General features: G+C 34.8%; 1 protein-coding gene and 1 non-coding gene across 3 annotated transcripts; one reads left to right on the top strand and one right to left on the bottom strand.

The window, feature by feature from the left end:
* Nucleotides 1-7,095: 7,095 nt before the first annotated feature.
* maf1b (MAF1 homolog, negative regulator of RNA polymerase III b) lies at nt 7,096-12,974 on the bottom strand. 2 transcript variants are annotated; one of them, XM_039789646.1, is made up of 8 exons: nt 12,432-12,974; nt 12,022-12,110; nt 9,411-9,542; nt 9,115-9,277; nt 8,901-9,034; nt 8,653-8,772; nt 8,438-8,530; nt 7,096-8,276 (listed from the first exon to the last, which is right to left on the bottom strand). In XM_039789646.1, exons 2-8 carry the CDS (start codon nt 12,102-12,104, stop codon nt 8,252-8,254), a joined length of 750 nt encoding a protein of 249 aa, XP_039645580.1. In that variant the 5' UTR covers nt 12,105-12,110; nt 12,432-12,974; the 3' UTR covers nt 7,096-8,251. The 2 variants fall into 2 exon arrangements, with proteins under 2 accessions (XP_039645580.1, XP_039645581.1); XM_039789647.1 differs by having other exon boundaries at nt 8,901-9,022; nt 12,432-12,973.
* A 675-nt stretch (nt 12,975-13,649) lies between these two features.
* trnar-ccg lies at nt 13,650-13,722 on the top strand. Its single transcript has one exon. It is a non-coding gene; the product is annotated as a tRNA-Arg (tRNA).
* The last annotated feature ends 22 nt before the right edge of the window (nt 13,723-13,744 follow it).

Below are 13,744 nucleotides of genomic sequence, written 5' to 3'. Positions count from 1 at the left end.
TTTATCATCCACACCTTACTCATCTGTATATCTGTGTGTATATACTGTCTGCTTATATAAGGGTGTTTACAACTTATATTCTTTTTTTTCTACTTAATTTAATACTTTAATTAATTTAATGTCTATTTAATGTGTATTTCTGTTATTCTGATGTGTGTGAACTTTTATTTAGAGAAGGGAATTTCCCCACTGTGGGATATATAAAGTCTATCTTATCTAATGTTATCTTATGTTTTTTGACATACTATGCTATGGCTTTTTCATGACTTTTTTTTTTTACTTACTTTATTATGACTTCTTATGACTGTCGACGTACTATACTGTGTATACTTTTATGTATTTTTTCCGACATGCTGTACTATGACTATGACTACACTACTACTATACTATTGACTATGACATTTTTTTGACACACAATATTATGACTATTTTATGACATACTATACTATGACATTTCTTATGACATTTTAATGGCATACTATACTAGGACCCTTTTTTATCACATACTACTATGGCATTTTTTATGACATACTATCCAGTGACATTTAATGACGTACTATACTATGCACTTTTTATAACATACCAATATCACATTTTTATGACTTGACATACATATGACATTTTTGACTTTCCACATAATATAACTTTTTAAAAATTAGTTTTCCGACATAGTATACTATGACTTTTAATGATGTTTTTTCGACATACTATATACTATATTTTATGACTTTTTCATGACCTTTTTTACTTACTTTATTATGACTTATTATGCCTTTTTTCGACATACTATACTATGACTTTTTTTCGACATACTATGCTATGATGTTTTTGTGACATACTATACTGACATTTTTATGAATTTTTATACCATACTATATTATGACTTATAGTACTATGACTTTTATGATTTTTTTATGACATACTATACTATAAATTTTAATGACTTTTTAATGACATACTATACTATGACTTTTTCTGACTTTTTTACTGCATAATATTTTATAACTTTTTTTAGTCATAGTATAGTATGTCAAAAAAGTTGAAAATATCATTAAAAAGTCGAAAAAAAGTCATAGTATAGTATGTTGAAAAATCAAAAAAAGTCATAGTATAGTATGTCGAAAAAAATCATAAAAAGTCATAGTATAGTATGTCGAAAAAAAATTATAAAAAATTCATAGTATAGTATGTCGAAAAAAGTCATAGAGTGTGTCGAAAAAAGTCATAGGATAGTATGTCGAAAAAATCATGAAAAGTTGAAATACTATGACTTTTTTCGACTTTTTTTGACATACTATGCTATGACTTTTTTCGATATATTATACTATGACTTTTTTATGATTTTCTACATACTATTCTATGACTTTTTTTAGATTTTTTATGATATTTTTGATGTACTATACTATGACTTTTTTCGACGTACCAAACTGAATTTTTTCGACTTTTTTATGATTTTTTTGACATACTATAATATGACAGTTTCCGACATACATGACTTTTTCAGACTTTGTTCCTCATACTATACTATGACTTTTTATGACATACTATGCTATAACTTTTTTCGACTTTTTTTTATGATTTTTTCGACATGCTATACTAAGAATTTTTTCTGATTTTTTTTGACAAACTATACTCTGACTTTCTTTGATTTTTTTGGATTCTTTTGACATACTATGACTTTTTCACAGGCTCCTTACTACTGAATAAAATAAAAAGTAAAATAAAGCACTTTATTCACATGAAATGAGTACATATGTATAATACACAACATTTTACTGTATGTAATCATGATCAAGTTCTCCATTAGAGGGTTATTTTGAACACTGAAGTTCTGTCAGCTGGATGGAGCTCCCCGGTCACTGTGGTTATACTGACGCTTCTTCATGTTGATGTCTTCAAACCATCAGTTGACTGAAGCATGACACCTGTCCAGCTTTAATTTCCTTCTCTGGTGGTTTATGATACTATGATGAGAGTCTTGTGGTGGGTCAAAAAAAGTCAAAGTCTAGTATGTCGAAAAAAGTCAAAAAATGTCATTGTATAGTATGTCGAAAAAGGTGATAAAAAGTCATAGCATAGTATGTTGGAAAAAGTACAAAAAAGTCAAAGCATAGTATGTATAGTTTGTCGAAAAAAGTCAGAAAAAAGCAGAGCTGTATAGTAACGAAGTAGAACTACTTCACTACTGTACTTAAGTACTAAAAGGCTGTATCTGTACTCTACTGGAGTATTATTTTTTTCTCCTACTTCCACTTTTACTTGAGTACCTATTTACTGTTGTGAATTCCTCACGCTACGGAGACTGTGTAGGTTACAGTGTGTGTAGTTACAACTACGTAAGTTACGTAAGAAATCCCCGAGATCGTGTCGTGTTTCTTTTCATTACGGCGTTCACCCGTTCAGAAGTCAGAGACGATGTAAGTTTGTACTCTTTCTATTTAGCTATTGTTGCAGCAGATTAATCTATTCCTGAATTGTTTGAGTCTGCAGTGAGTCCTGAATGTTAACCGTTTGACCCTGTGATGTGAAGCTGCTAGTTTATCTTTATTTTGCTAGCTTGCTAACTTCCCACTACATCACACATTTTATTTCAGTATTTGTTAATAAGTGATTAATAACCCACTGTTATATCAGATAATAGTAGTTATAACAGCTGTGACATGAATGTACCTTTTGGGGTTTATTTCAGAAACTTCCTTCATATCCAGCAATGTACAGCTTGTGACTGCCTTAATACCAAGTAAAAAGTTCAACTCAACAATATGATATTCAAACTTTTGATTGCTGTCTTCAATAACTGCATAACACAATACTTGTACTTTTACTTTTAGTACTTGAGTAGTTCATTTTAAAATAAACTACTTGCAATACTTAAGTACAAAAAATGTTGAATACTTTCATACTTCCACTTAAGTGTGGTGCTTAAAGAGCACTTCTACTTCTACTCAAGTCACTTATTTTGATAGATCACTTGTACTTTTTCTCAAGTATGGGTCTCTAGTACTTTATACACCTCTGGAAAAAAGTCATAGTATAGTGTGTTGAAAAATCATTTTAAAAAAGTCATAGTATAGTGTGTTGAAAAATCATTTCCAAATAGTATAGTATAGTATAGTACGTCGAAAAAAAGTCATATAAAACTCATAGTATAGCATGTCGAAAAATAATTTAAAAAGTTTTTAAAAAAGTCATAGTATAGTATGTTGAAAAAAATCATAAAAAAGTCATAGTATAGTATGTCAAAAAAATCATTAAAAAAGTCGAAGAAATTCATAGAATCGTATGTAGAAAAATCATAAAAAGTCATAGTATAATATAAAAAAAAGTCATAGTATAATATGTCGAAAAAAGTTGAAAAAAGTCATAGTATAGTATTTCAACTTTTTTATGACTTTTTTTTACTTTTTAAATGATTTTTTCGATGTATTATACTATGATTTTTTTCGACGTACCAAACTATGAATTTTTTCAACTTTTTTATGATTTTTTTGACATACTATAATATGACAGTTTCCAACTTTTTTAAGGATTTTTTCGAAATAATATACTATGACTTTTTCAGACTTTGTTCCTCATACTATACTATGACTTTTTTATGACATACTATGTTATAACTTTTTTTTAATGATTTTTTTGACATGCTATACTAAGACTTTTTTATGATTTTTTTGACATACTATACCTAGACCTTTTCCGACTTTTTTCAACATTCTATACTATGACTTTTTTAGATTTTTTTTGACATACTATACTATGACTTTTTGATGATTTTTTTCGACATACTATATTATGACTTATTTCAACATACTATACTATGACTTTTTAATGATTTTTCGACATACTGTACTTTGACTTTTTTCGACAAACTATACTATGACTTTCTTTGATTTTTTTGGATTCTTTTGACATAATATGACTTTTTTCACATGCGCCTTACTACTGAATAAAATAAAAAAGACCAAAATAAAGCACTTTATTCACATGAAATGAGTACATATGTATAATACACAACATTTTACTGTATGTAATCATGATCAAGTTCTCCATTAGAGGGTTATTTTGAACACTGAAGTTCTGTCAGCTGGATGGAGCTCCCCGGTCACTGTGGTTATACTGACGCTTCTTCATGCTGATGTCTTCAAACCATCAGTTGACTGAAGCATGACACCTGTCCAGCTTTAATTTCCTTCTCTGGTGGTTTATGATACTATGATGAGAGTCTTGTGGTGGAAGTTTTCCTTGAAGCAGCAGGGTTTAGTGATATCCATGATAAAATCAAAACGAATAAAGACTGTTTGAGAATTGAACCAAAGTTTGGTCTTTGAGTATTTATTTACATTTGCAAATGCAGAGAAAACAGTTTCACAAGTACCACAGCACATCTGAAAGGGTCATCTAACCTAAAGTCTAAACATCCACACATCATATAGTGAAAACCTCTGTTAAGCCACCCCTCTAAATGTATCTTCTAGCATGGCCATAGTTGATCACCTTCCCCTCTGCTCCTGTTCTTTTCATTAGCCTAAACAGTTTTATCTCAGGAGACAGAAACCTACGTAGTTCTTACTGTCGTAAACAGTCATCGGCCTTCTCCACTTCTATCTAAGCAAAAGGAAAACTGTAAAAAAAGGCTAGTAAATAAATAACTCTACTAGGCTATAGTTGACGGCTGTAGCTGTTCCCCTCTCTGGTGCTTTAAAAGTCTACAGGAAGGAGAAGGATTTTATGGAGGTTTAAAACAATCATTAAACAAATGGTTAACATCATTAAACAAAATGGTTAAAATAAAATTTGCCACCACAGTCTGGTGGGTCGAAAAAAGTCAAAGTCTAGTATGTCGAAAAAAGTCAAAAAATGTCATTGTATAGTATGTCGAAAAAAGTGATAAAAAGTCATAGCATAGTATGTCGAAAAAAGTACAAAAAAGTCAAAGCATAGTATGTTGAAAAAAATCATAAAAAGTCATAGTATAGTATGTCGAAAACAATCATAAAAAAGTCATAGCATAGTTTGTCGAAAAAAGTCATAGTATAGTGTGTTGAAAATTGGGCATCGGTTAAATACCACAGCCTACCTGAGCATTGTCTCTGACCATGTCCATCCCTTTATGACCACCATGTACCCATCCTCTGATGGCTACTTCCAGCAGGATAATGCACCATGTCACAAAGCTTGAATCATTTCAAATTGGTTTCTTGAACATGACAATGAGTTCACTGTACTAAAATGGCCCCCACAGTCACCAGATCTCAACCCAATAGAACATCTTTGGGATGTAGTGGAATGGGAGCTTCGTGCCCTGGATGTGCATCCCACAAATCTCCATCAACTGCAAGATGCTATCCTCTCAATATGGGCCAACATTTCTATAGAATGCTTCCAGCACCTTGTTGAATCAATGCCACAAAGAATTAAGGCAGTTTTGAAGGTGAAAGGGGGTCAAACAGGTATTAGTAGGGTGTTCCAAATAATCCTTTAGGTGAGTGTATACTACGTCAAAAAAAGGCATAAAAAGCCATAGTATAGTATGTCAGAAAAAACTCATAAAGTCATAGTATAGGATGTCAGAAAAAACTCATAAAGTCATAGTATAGTATGTTAAAAAAGTCCTATATAGTATGTTGGAAAATCAAAGTATTGTATGTATAAGTATGTTAGAAAAAAACACAAAAAAGTCATAGTACATTATGTCATGAAAAAGTCATAGTATATTATATGATATTAAGTCATAAAACGTCGTAGTATAGTATGTCATAAAAATGTCTTAGTATATAGTATATTGTAAAAAGTCATAAAAGTCATCGCATAGTATGTCATGGTATAGTATGCCATAAAAAAGTCATACAAAGTTACAGTATAGTATGTCATAAAAATCAATACAAATTCATAGTATAGTATTTCATAAAAATTCATAAAAGATCATAGTATATTATGTCAAAAAAAGTCATAGTATATGTCATAAAAAGTCATAAAAAATCATAGTTTAGTATATCATAAAAGAATCATAGAATAGTATATCATGAAAAATCATGAAAAAAGTCATGATATAGTATGTCATAAAAATTCATAAAATGTCAGTATAGTATGAAATTAAAAAGTCAGAGTATAGAATGTGATAAAAAGTCATAAAAAGTCATAGTATAGTATGTGATAAAAAGTCATAAAAAACATTTTTTTAAAGTCACGGTCTAGTATGTTATATAAATTCATAAAAAAAGTCATAAAAACTATAGTATGTCATAAAAATATATATTTTTAAAGTCACAGTATAATATGTTATATAAATTCATAAAAAAAGTCATAGTATATGTCACTAAAAAGTCATAATATAGTATGTCAAAAATTCATAAAATGTCAGTATAGTATTTCATTAAAAACTCACAGTATAGTATGTCATAAAAAAGTCATGGAACAGTATATAATAAAAAATCATAGTATAGTATGTCGTAAAAAAAAATCATAGTATAGTAGGTCATAAAAATCAATAAAAATCCATAGTATAGTAGGTCATAAAAAAATCATAGTATATTGATAGAAAGTCAAAAAAATACATAGTATGTGATAAAAAGTTAAGTCATAGTATGTATGACGTAAAGAAAATCATAATATAGTATGTCATTAAAAAATGTCATAAAAAGTCATGAGAAAAAACCCAAAATATAGTATTTCATAAAAAAGTCATAGTATATAAAAAGTTATAAAAAGTCATACAGTATGTGATAAAGGGTCATTTGCCATAAAAGTCATAATATAGTATGTCATAAAAATGTTGCAGTATAGTATGCCATAAAAAAAGTCATAGTATGTGATAAAATGTATAGTATGTCAAAAAAGCCATAAAAAAGCATAGTATGCCATAAAAACAAGTCATAAATTCTGTCAAATAAAAAATTAGTCAAGTATGTCATAAAAAAAAGTCATCATAAAAAAAAAAAGTCTGTAATATAGTGTAGTGTGTCATAAAAAGGTCATGACAGTCACATATAACCAGTCAGAAAAAATTGTCATTTAAGTCATAGTATGTGAAATGTTACCTTCCCTCCCCATCTGTGATTTTAGGGATTATTTACTGCTTTCTAAGAGAAGGGCCAAGCGTGATTTCAAACACCACTTTATTCACATCTGCAATATATCGGCCAATCAAACAAAGCACAGAGCAGTCAAGAAAAGACAACTCCTAACCACTTGTAAGGAACATAAAAGGAGCTTCTCAATTTCTAAAAAAATAATGTACAACATAATCAGCCATTTAACTGTAATGTTTGTTCCTCTAAATTGTACTATACATTCACTTTTCATTGAAGCCTTTGCACTGAGCAAAGAAAAACACTGGCAAGACAAACTTAGAAATAGGAGTTACCCAGGAACAGATTTTTCAAAAAAAAAAAATACTGGATTCAGACAACGTAAAAAATTCATCATGGAACTGGAGAATAGTGAATTAAAACAAAAGAATGGAACATTTGTTAAAAGCTGATATGTTTTCTAAGCTGCAACCCAGGTGCCAATAGTTTTATTGGCCGTGCCCTACTGTCTAAAGTACAGACGAGCGTTCGCAGTAATAAGATTCAATAATACAAGTTTCAGTTATTAATGCAGTGTTATTACATTTCAAACTCAGTGCTGAAAAAGTCCTCACAGTTACATCACTGTTAAAAACACAAAAAGCAACACACAAAAGTAGCAAAGGATGAAACAACAGATGAGTTCTCAGCTGATCAGTCATAACTGGGTTTTCATGGACGTAGCCGTGCCCATTCTCAGGTAGGAATATCATCAAGTCTTAATCTGTCAGTTTTCATTGATGCTGGTGTGTTCTGTACTCCTTTTTTTGACATCATTTGCAAGACACTCCGCTCACTTGCAGTCTTTGATTGCCACTCATTTATTACAAGACCTTCTTCTCAAACGTCCGTGATCAGTCTATATGGAAATGTGGCTGGTGTAGAGAAGCCCATATATGTGTGTGCCATTTGGGGTTGGAGATGTCAAAATCCATACTGGAGAAAGAACGAGTTTTAAAGTCACTGCAGGGTCTTTAAAAGATGTCCACCAGCTCACATTACACAGTTCACTGCCAGCAGAAGAGAAGGCTTCAAACATGCATTAGTCTAAAGCATGAAAATGGCTTTGGATGAGGCAGCAAAATCCCCCCAAAAAAAATTAAAAAAAAAAAAAAAAAGTGCATGGGCGAAAATGGGAAGAGGATAGCCTAGATATTCTTTGGCCGAGGCGTGTCCATCAGGAAAATTCACACGCACAGAGCTCTGGGAAACCTGGGAGAAAAAGAGAAGTATGCAAAAATAAATATTCAAATTTATTAAAGAAATCTGTAGTGATAGCAAAACACCTCCTGCATCATTTCCATTTACACTTTAAAGAAGCCAAACCCAATGACTTCAATATTGTGAATCAGAATAATCAATAACAGTCTAACCTGTCCTCAGTGAAGCCGTCCATTTCCTCCTCATCATCCAGCTCCATGTCCAGCTCATTGTCAAGACAATCACGGCCATACCCACTCAAGACGCTGCACGTATGAAAGATTTATACATGCTTAATCATTGTTATCTGATCACACCTTGGGAATCGATAAACTACATATTTATCTACATAAATCGCTTAGATTTATCATGTGTTGTGGCTGCTGACCTGACGGAGCGACATGTGAAGAATACAATCCTCTTGAGTTTCTTATTGTAGAAGAAGTAGTTGAAGGACCAGAGGCTCCCCTCTTCACCAAAAGGGTCGGAGTCCAGATCAGGGTTGTAGCTAAGAACGAATATTAAGACACCAAACTTAAAAGTGGCTGAAGTCGATACTGAAAAAGTACTTTCAGCAGCATACATTATCGGTTATAAAATACATACACGCACGCCTTTGTGCACACACGGGCCTACCTGTAAATGTCACAGCTCTGCAGGTTGATCTCTTGATCGATGGCGTTCCACAGCTCCGGCCCCAGAGAGTTGAACTCCTCTCCCACAGCTGAGAACAAGCTGCTGTTTACGGCATTAGCCACCTGGAAAGAGGGCTTGGTCAATGTTAAATTTAAATAAAATAAAAAATATATATATTCTGTGCTTCAGAAGGCAGACTCCGCAGCATACTAACCCAGTTGAGGCTGGGCTCTCGGCTGAACTCGTGGGCCCGTGCGGCGCTAAAGTCATAGTCCGGCCGGAAGGACTCGTTGAGCGTGGTGATGAGGTAGAAAAGAGTCTTCCTGCAACACTTGTCACTCAGGGGGTTCTCCCCGTCCTCACTGCTCTTCCCCAGCCTGCACAGAAACACAACGGAGAGGGAAATTAAAAGAGAAATGCTTAAATTCTTAATTATCTTTCTAACTATTGACTAATGCAAGAGTCCTTGACCACACTGCTCCATCCTTCATCATGGACTACAGTACTCACTGTGAAGGGCTGGTGGCGCTGGTGGACTGAGGGGGAGAGAGGGCCTCCAGGACGTGCGGCTCCCCTTCCTGGCAGAACTGCTTGAACATATGTTTATCGTCACCTGCCATCTTACAGGAGTAGCTCTCCATCCTGCAGGGCAAAAACAATATAAATACATCATGATATTTTGTGACCAACATTCATGTCATCAACATGTGTGCTGTAAACATAATGAAAGAGATTTCAGATTAGTGAAAATGTTTGCCAAATCCCTCAAGATTACTTTAAAAGCCCATTACATAACCTATTGGGGGCATATCAGGGTATTTTAATGCATTTCATTTCAACAAATGTACCTCTCTATTCACATAGGGGTGGGAATCACCAGAGGCCTCACGATACAATATCATCCCGATACTTATGTCACAATATGATATTATTGCGATTTTAAACATATTGCAGTATTCTGCGATATACTGCAATGTATTACCTTTTTTCCAACTTCAAATTTTTCCCAATTTCAAATGATGTCCCCAAAAGGAAAATTGTCAACATCTGTTTTATCTAAAATTATACATTTCTCTGTCTGTTCATCTCACTTCAATTTTATTGCTGCAAAATGGGATTGTCAAGCAGACAGACCGACCAACACATATATCATAAAAGATCGATACTTGGCATCTGTGTATCGATACAGTATTGCCTCGAAAAATATTGCGATACTATGCTGTATCAATTTTTCCCCCCACCCCTATATTCACAGATGTTGTGGACAAAATAAATAAATATGCTACTATAGGAAATTATACAGTAGATTTACCACTTTCCACACTTGGCTGCAGCGTTATTATTTGGGGAAAAATCTGATCTGATTTGGTATTGAATTCATTAAAAGCATTCACAGAGTGCAAAATTGGATTGCAAAAGCTCTATAATCCATAACTGTCAAAATAGCCCCTATCTTTTCACTGGGACAAAAATGTCATGTATGCCCTTTCATATTTCTGGGTCAGCTGCACTGTATACAGATATGTGAGTGGAGCAGACTGGTGTCGAGTTGTTTATTTTGCCACCTCCCACCTAGGGTTACGTAACAGCAAAGGTTGTGCAACTTAAGATAGACAGACTGAGACCCTGACCGGCCTTGCCAGCCTAATTATAGGGACATCGGGTAGCAGTGGATACCACAGTGGAAATAACTGCCCTGGTTTTCCATATACACAACACAGCTGACCTGCCGACACAACACTGTCGGTAACTAGACGAACGGGCAGACACTGGAGCCGAGTGAAGATTGTCAACATGAAAAGGTTACTTCAATAAAGCTACAACAGCAACAGGCTCTGTTAACATCTGTACACAACTCTAACACCAGCTTGCTTACATATTGTGTGTTAATGTATTTATTTATTGGACTAGCCATTTATGTACTGTTTATTATTATATTACTGTACTGTTTTGTTCTTTTACAAATTACCTACACAGAGGACCAGCTGTGTTTTTTATATTATGTGAAGCAATATGCAACGTCTCTTAAGTGCAGTACATTATTACGGTTTCATTTTCATTTATAGTTATGTAAAATCTGCTGGAAGCCTTGTGGGTACATTTGTAGTTAAGTAGCCTGCAAGTCATGCTGCTATGATGGGCTGTCTCACTAATCCTCTAAGCAGCCTAAAAAACAGCAGCCTTGGCAGCTTCAGCAGCACGCCTCTATCATGCAGTATTATTGTATGTGTTTGTGTGTGCAAGTACATACACTCAAATAACACTCTTCACAACGGTAACCAAAATAGCCACAGAGTGGTGTGAGAGGACACCATGCTGTGAGTCATTCCAGGTCACAAACCGTACAGAAGCACCGTTTCACCACCCACACCCCAAAGCCTGCACTCAGACTGGGCTGCATAACTCCACAACCCACTGCCCTTTATGTAACTACACTGTCACTGTAACTGCAAACCTGCTGAAGGCCTTACATAACCTAAAACAGTTTGCTAAGTCAAAAATGTGCACCCTCAATTAGCTATCAACTTTCAGTATAGGTTTCAAAGGAAGGCTTTAAGGTTAGTAGTCTGTTATCACCATGTTGCATAACATGCAGGTACTAGTTTCGTTTTCTCTACTACCCCCGTTAATAAGCAGAGGCAGTGATCTCTGAACCAGCCACACCTCTCATAGACTCCATTCTTGTTTCGTGACATCATACCAGACAAGGAAACCATCAGCCAAGTTAGAGCAGGCTTACAATAAATGCTCAACACTTCAGTGGCTCTTACTTTGGTATAAACACAAGGTCGAATGTCTGACTGTATGTTGATGTTCCTGTTGGGACACTAAGTCTGCATTACTGAAATAGAAGCAGTAAAGCTCATACAAACACACCCAGAGAGGTGACCTGTGCGTGCATAACTATCGTGTGTGTGGTATGTATGTGTCAAACTACAGCTGAAGTTTGTGAGGTGTCTGAGTGCAGCAGATCCCAGGACTAAAAGCCTGTAAAGGTCCCATTTATTAGTAGGTAGTAATACGATTGCTGTGTGTTCCTGTAAATATGCAACACTAGTATATGCAAATAGTGGGCTCAGTTTTTCATGTTGCAATATAATCTTAAGGCTATGGCCCTTACCTGCCAAGGATGCGAGACTCTCCTGTTTCAACACACAGCCGGGAGCTGAGGGCTTCAAAGCTGGAGCTTTCCAAAAGTTTCATTGCTGTCTGTGACAAAAAAGCAAGATAATGTTAGTCACTTGTAACGGTACCAGAATAACGGTTTGTATGTTCGTTCAATGCCTAGCTAGATAAACAACCGACGTCAGGAAATAAATTATATGCTCCTAAACTGCCAGACAAACAACTGCTGTTGTAAATAATTAGCACGGCGGGGATACAGCGCCCCGTGAGGGCAACATTTTCGTTTAAAACACAATTTCCTATTCTATACCACTGCCCCTCCCCCACCCTGTTCAGTACAAGTTCACAAATCGTCTTCCTGGTTCAGTAAATCGATGTTAAAACATAGCTAGCCAACTCACTTACCGAGCAATATTTCAGCACAGGCAGGAAACAGCGGGTTCAAAAGTCAAACCGTGGAAACACTCGTTACTCACTGGTTACTCTGAAGCAAAAGATTACGATCCCCGCTTTGTTGATGACCAGCTAACGTTAGCTAACGGTTAGCTTGCTAATTATTAACGCTTCTACTTCACAGCTGCGCTATTAATTCGCACTCGAGCTTAAACATCTTACAAAAGCACTCGGTCGAGAATGTGTTATTCTGAAGCCTTTTAAATGTATAGGAAAACTGCTCTTCCCGATTAAATGCGATGAGATTAAATCCAAAGACTGTTGGCGTCCGTCGGAGTCTGTCTGCAGCGGCATCCCTTTCGACCTGATTTTACAAAGAGGCTCGTGTTAGCTAAATCAAGTCGCCTTTTTCTAAGCGACTCGATCAGAAAAGTAGCAACTAATGAGCTACCTAGTCGAATAATTCACCGAAACGCGTTGTTTATGCAAATCTTCGATTACCTTAACAACACATCTACTCTCATGAAAACAACGGAATCTACTGTATGGTAACCCAGCCCCTTTTCTATTATAAACGCTTGGATAACGTACACGCCCACTTTTACTAAAGCCCTCTCGTGATTGGCTGTACATATAAATGACAACCGATGTGATTGGTTAAATCGTGCTCGGTCAATTCCCAGGCCATAACTGTGTCATATTTCTTGCCTGCTTATCGCAAGCGTAGCTGATAAAACAAGAACTGCAAATTCAGTTGTTTACCTTTATTTGAGATATGTACGTTCACTATTCGATTCCTACCCGTCTAGGATTAGAACAGTCACATGGAACCATTGAAATACTAATACGTAGTTTAAATAGTGACTGACTTGATTTTGATCTATTTTCTTCATTATTAAATCGTCTCTTATGTCTTTGCAAACCAGTTTTCTGCTTTTTACTTGTGTTGAATTTGAGACTTTATCTATTTATTTGGTCTTTGCCATGTGTATTATCCAATTGTATTTCTTGTTTTGTTGTTGTAACACACCCTGCACTGTGAATGTGACAGTGTAAAAATGTGCGGAGTGATTTAATTAAAGACTTATCATAGCCTCAAGCATGCAGCAACAGCATAGACACTGACTAAATAAAAAAGAAATAGCAGATTGGACCAGAGTGAAAACTACTATAAAGCTCTTCTATGGTCTCTTCTGTGAGAAGATGAAATTATGCATTTAAGCAATATGTGGCCCAGTGGCCTAATGGATAAGGCATCAGCCTCCGGAGCTGGGGATTGTGGGTTCAAGTCCCACCTGGGTCGTCATGTTTAGTGGCAAATTTAA

This window comes from Perca fluviatilis, chromosome 22 (assembly GCF_010015445.1).
Source record: "Perca fluviatilis chromosome 22, GENO_Pfluv_1.0, whole genome shotgun sequence".
In the NCBI taxonomy this organism is placed as follows: Eukaryota; Metazoa; Chordata; class Actinopteri; order Perciformes; family Percidae; genus Perca; species Perca fluviatilis.
Note: the sequence above shows the minus strand (reverse complement) of the source record. Positions and strands in the feature narration are given on the sequence as shown.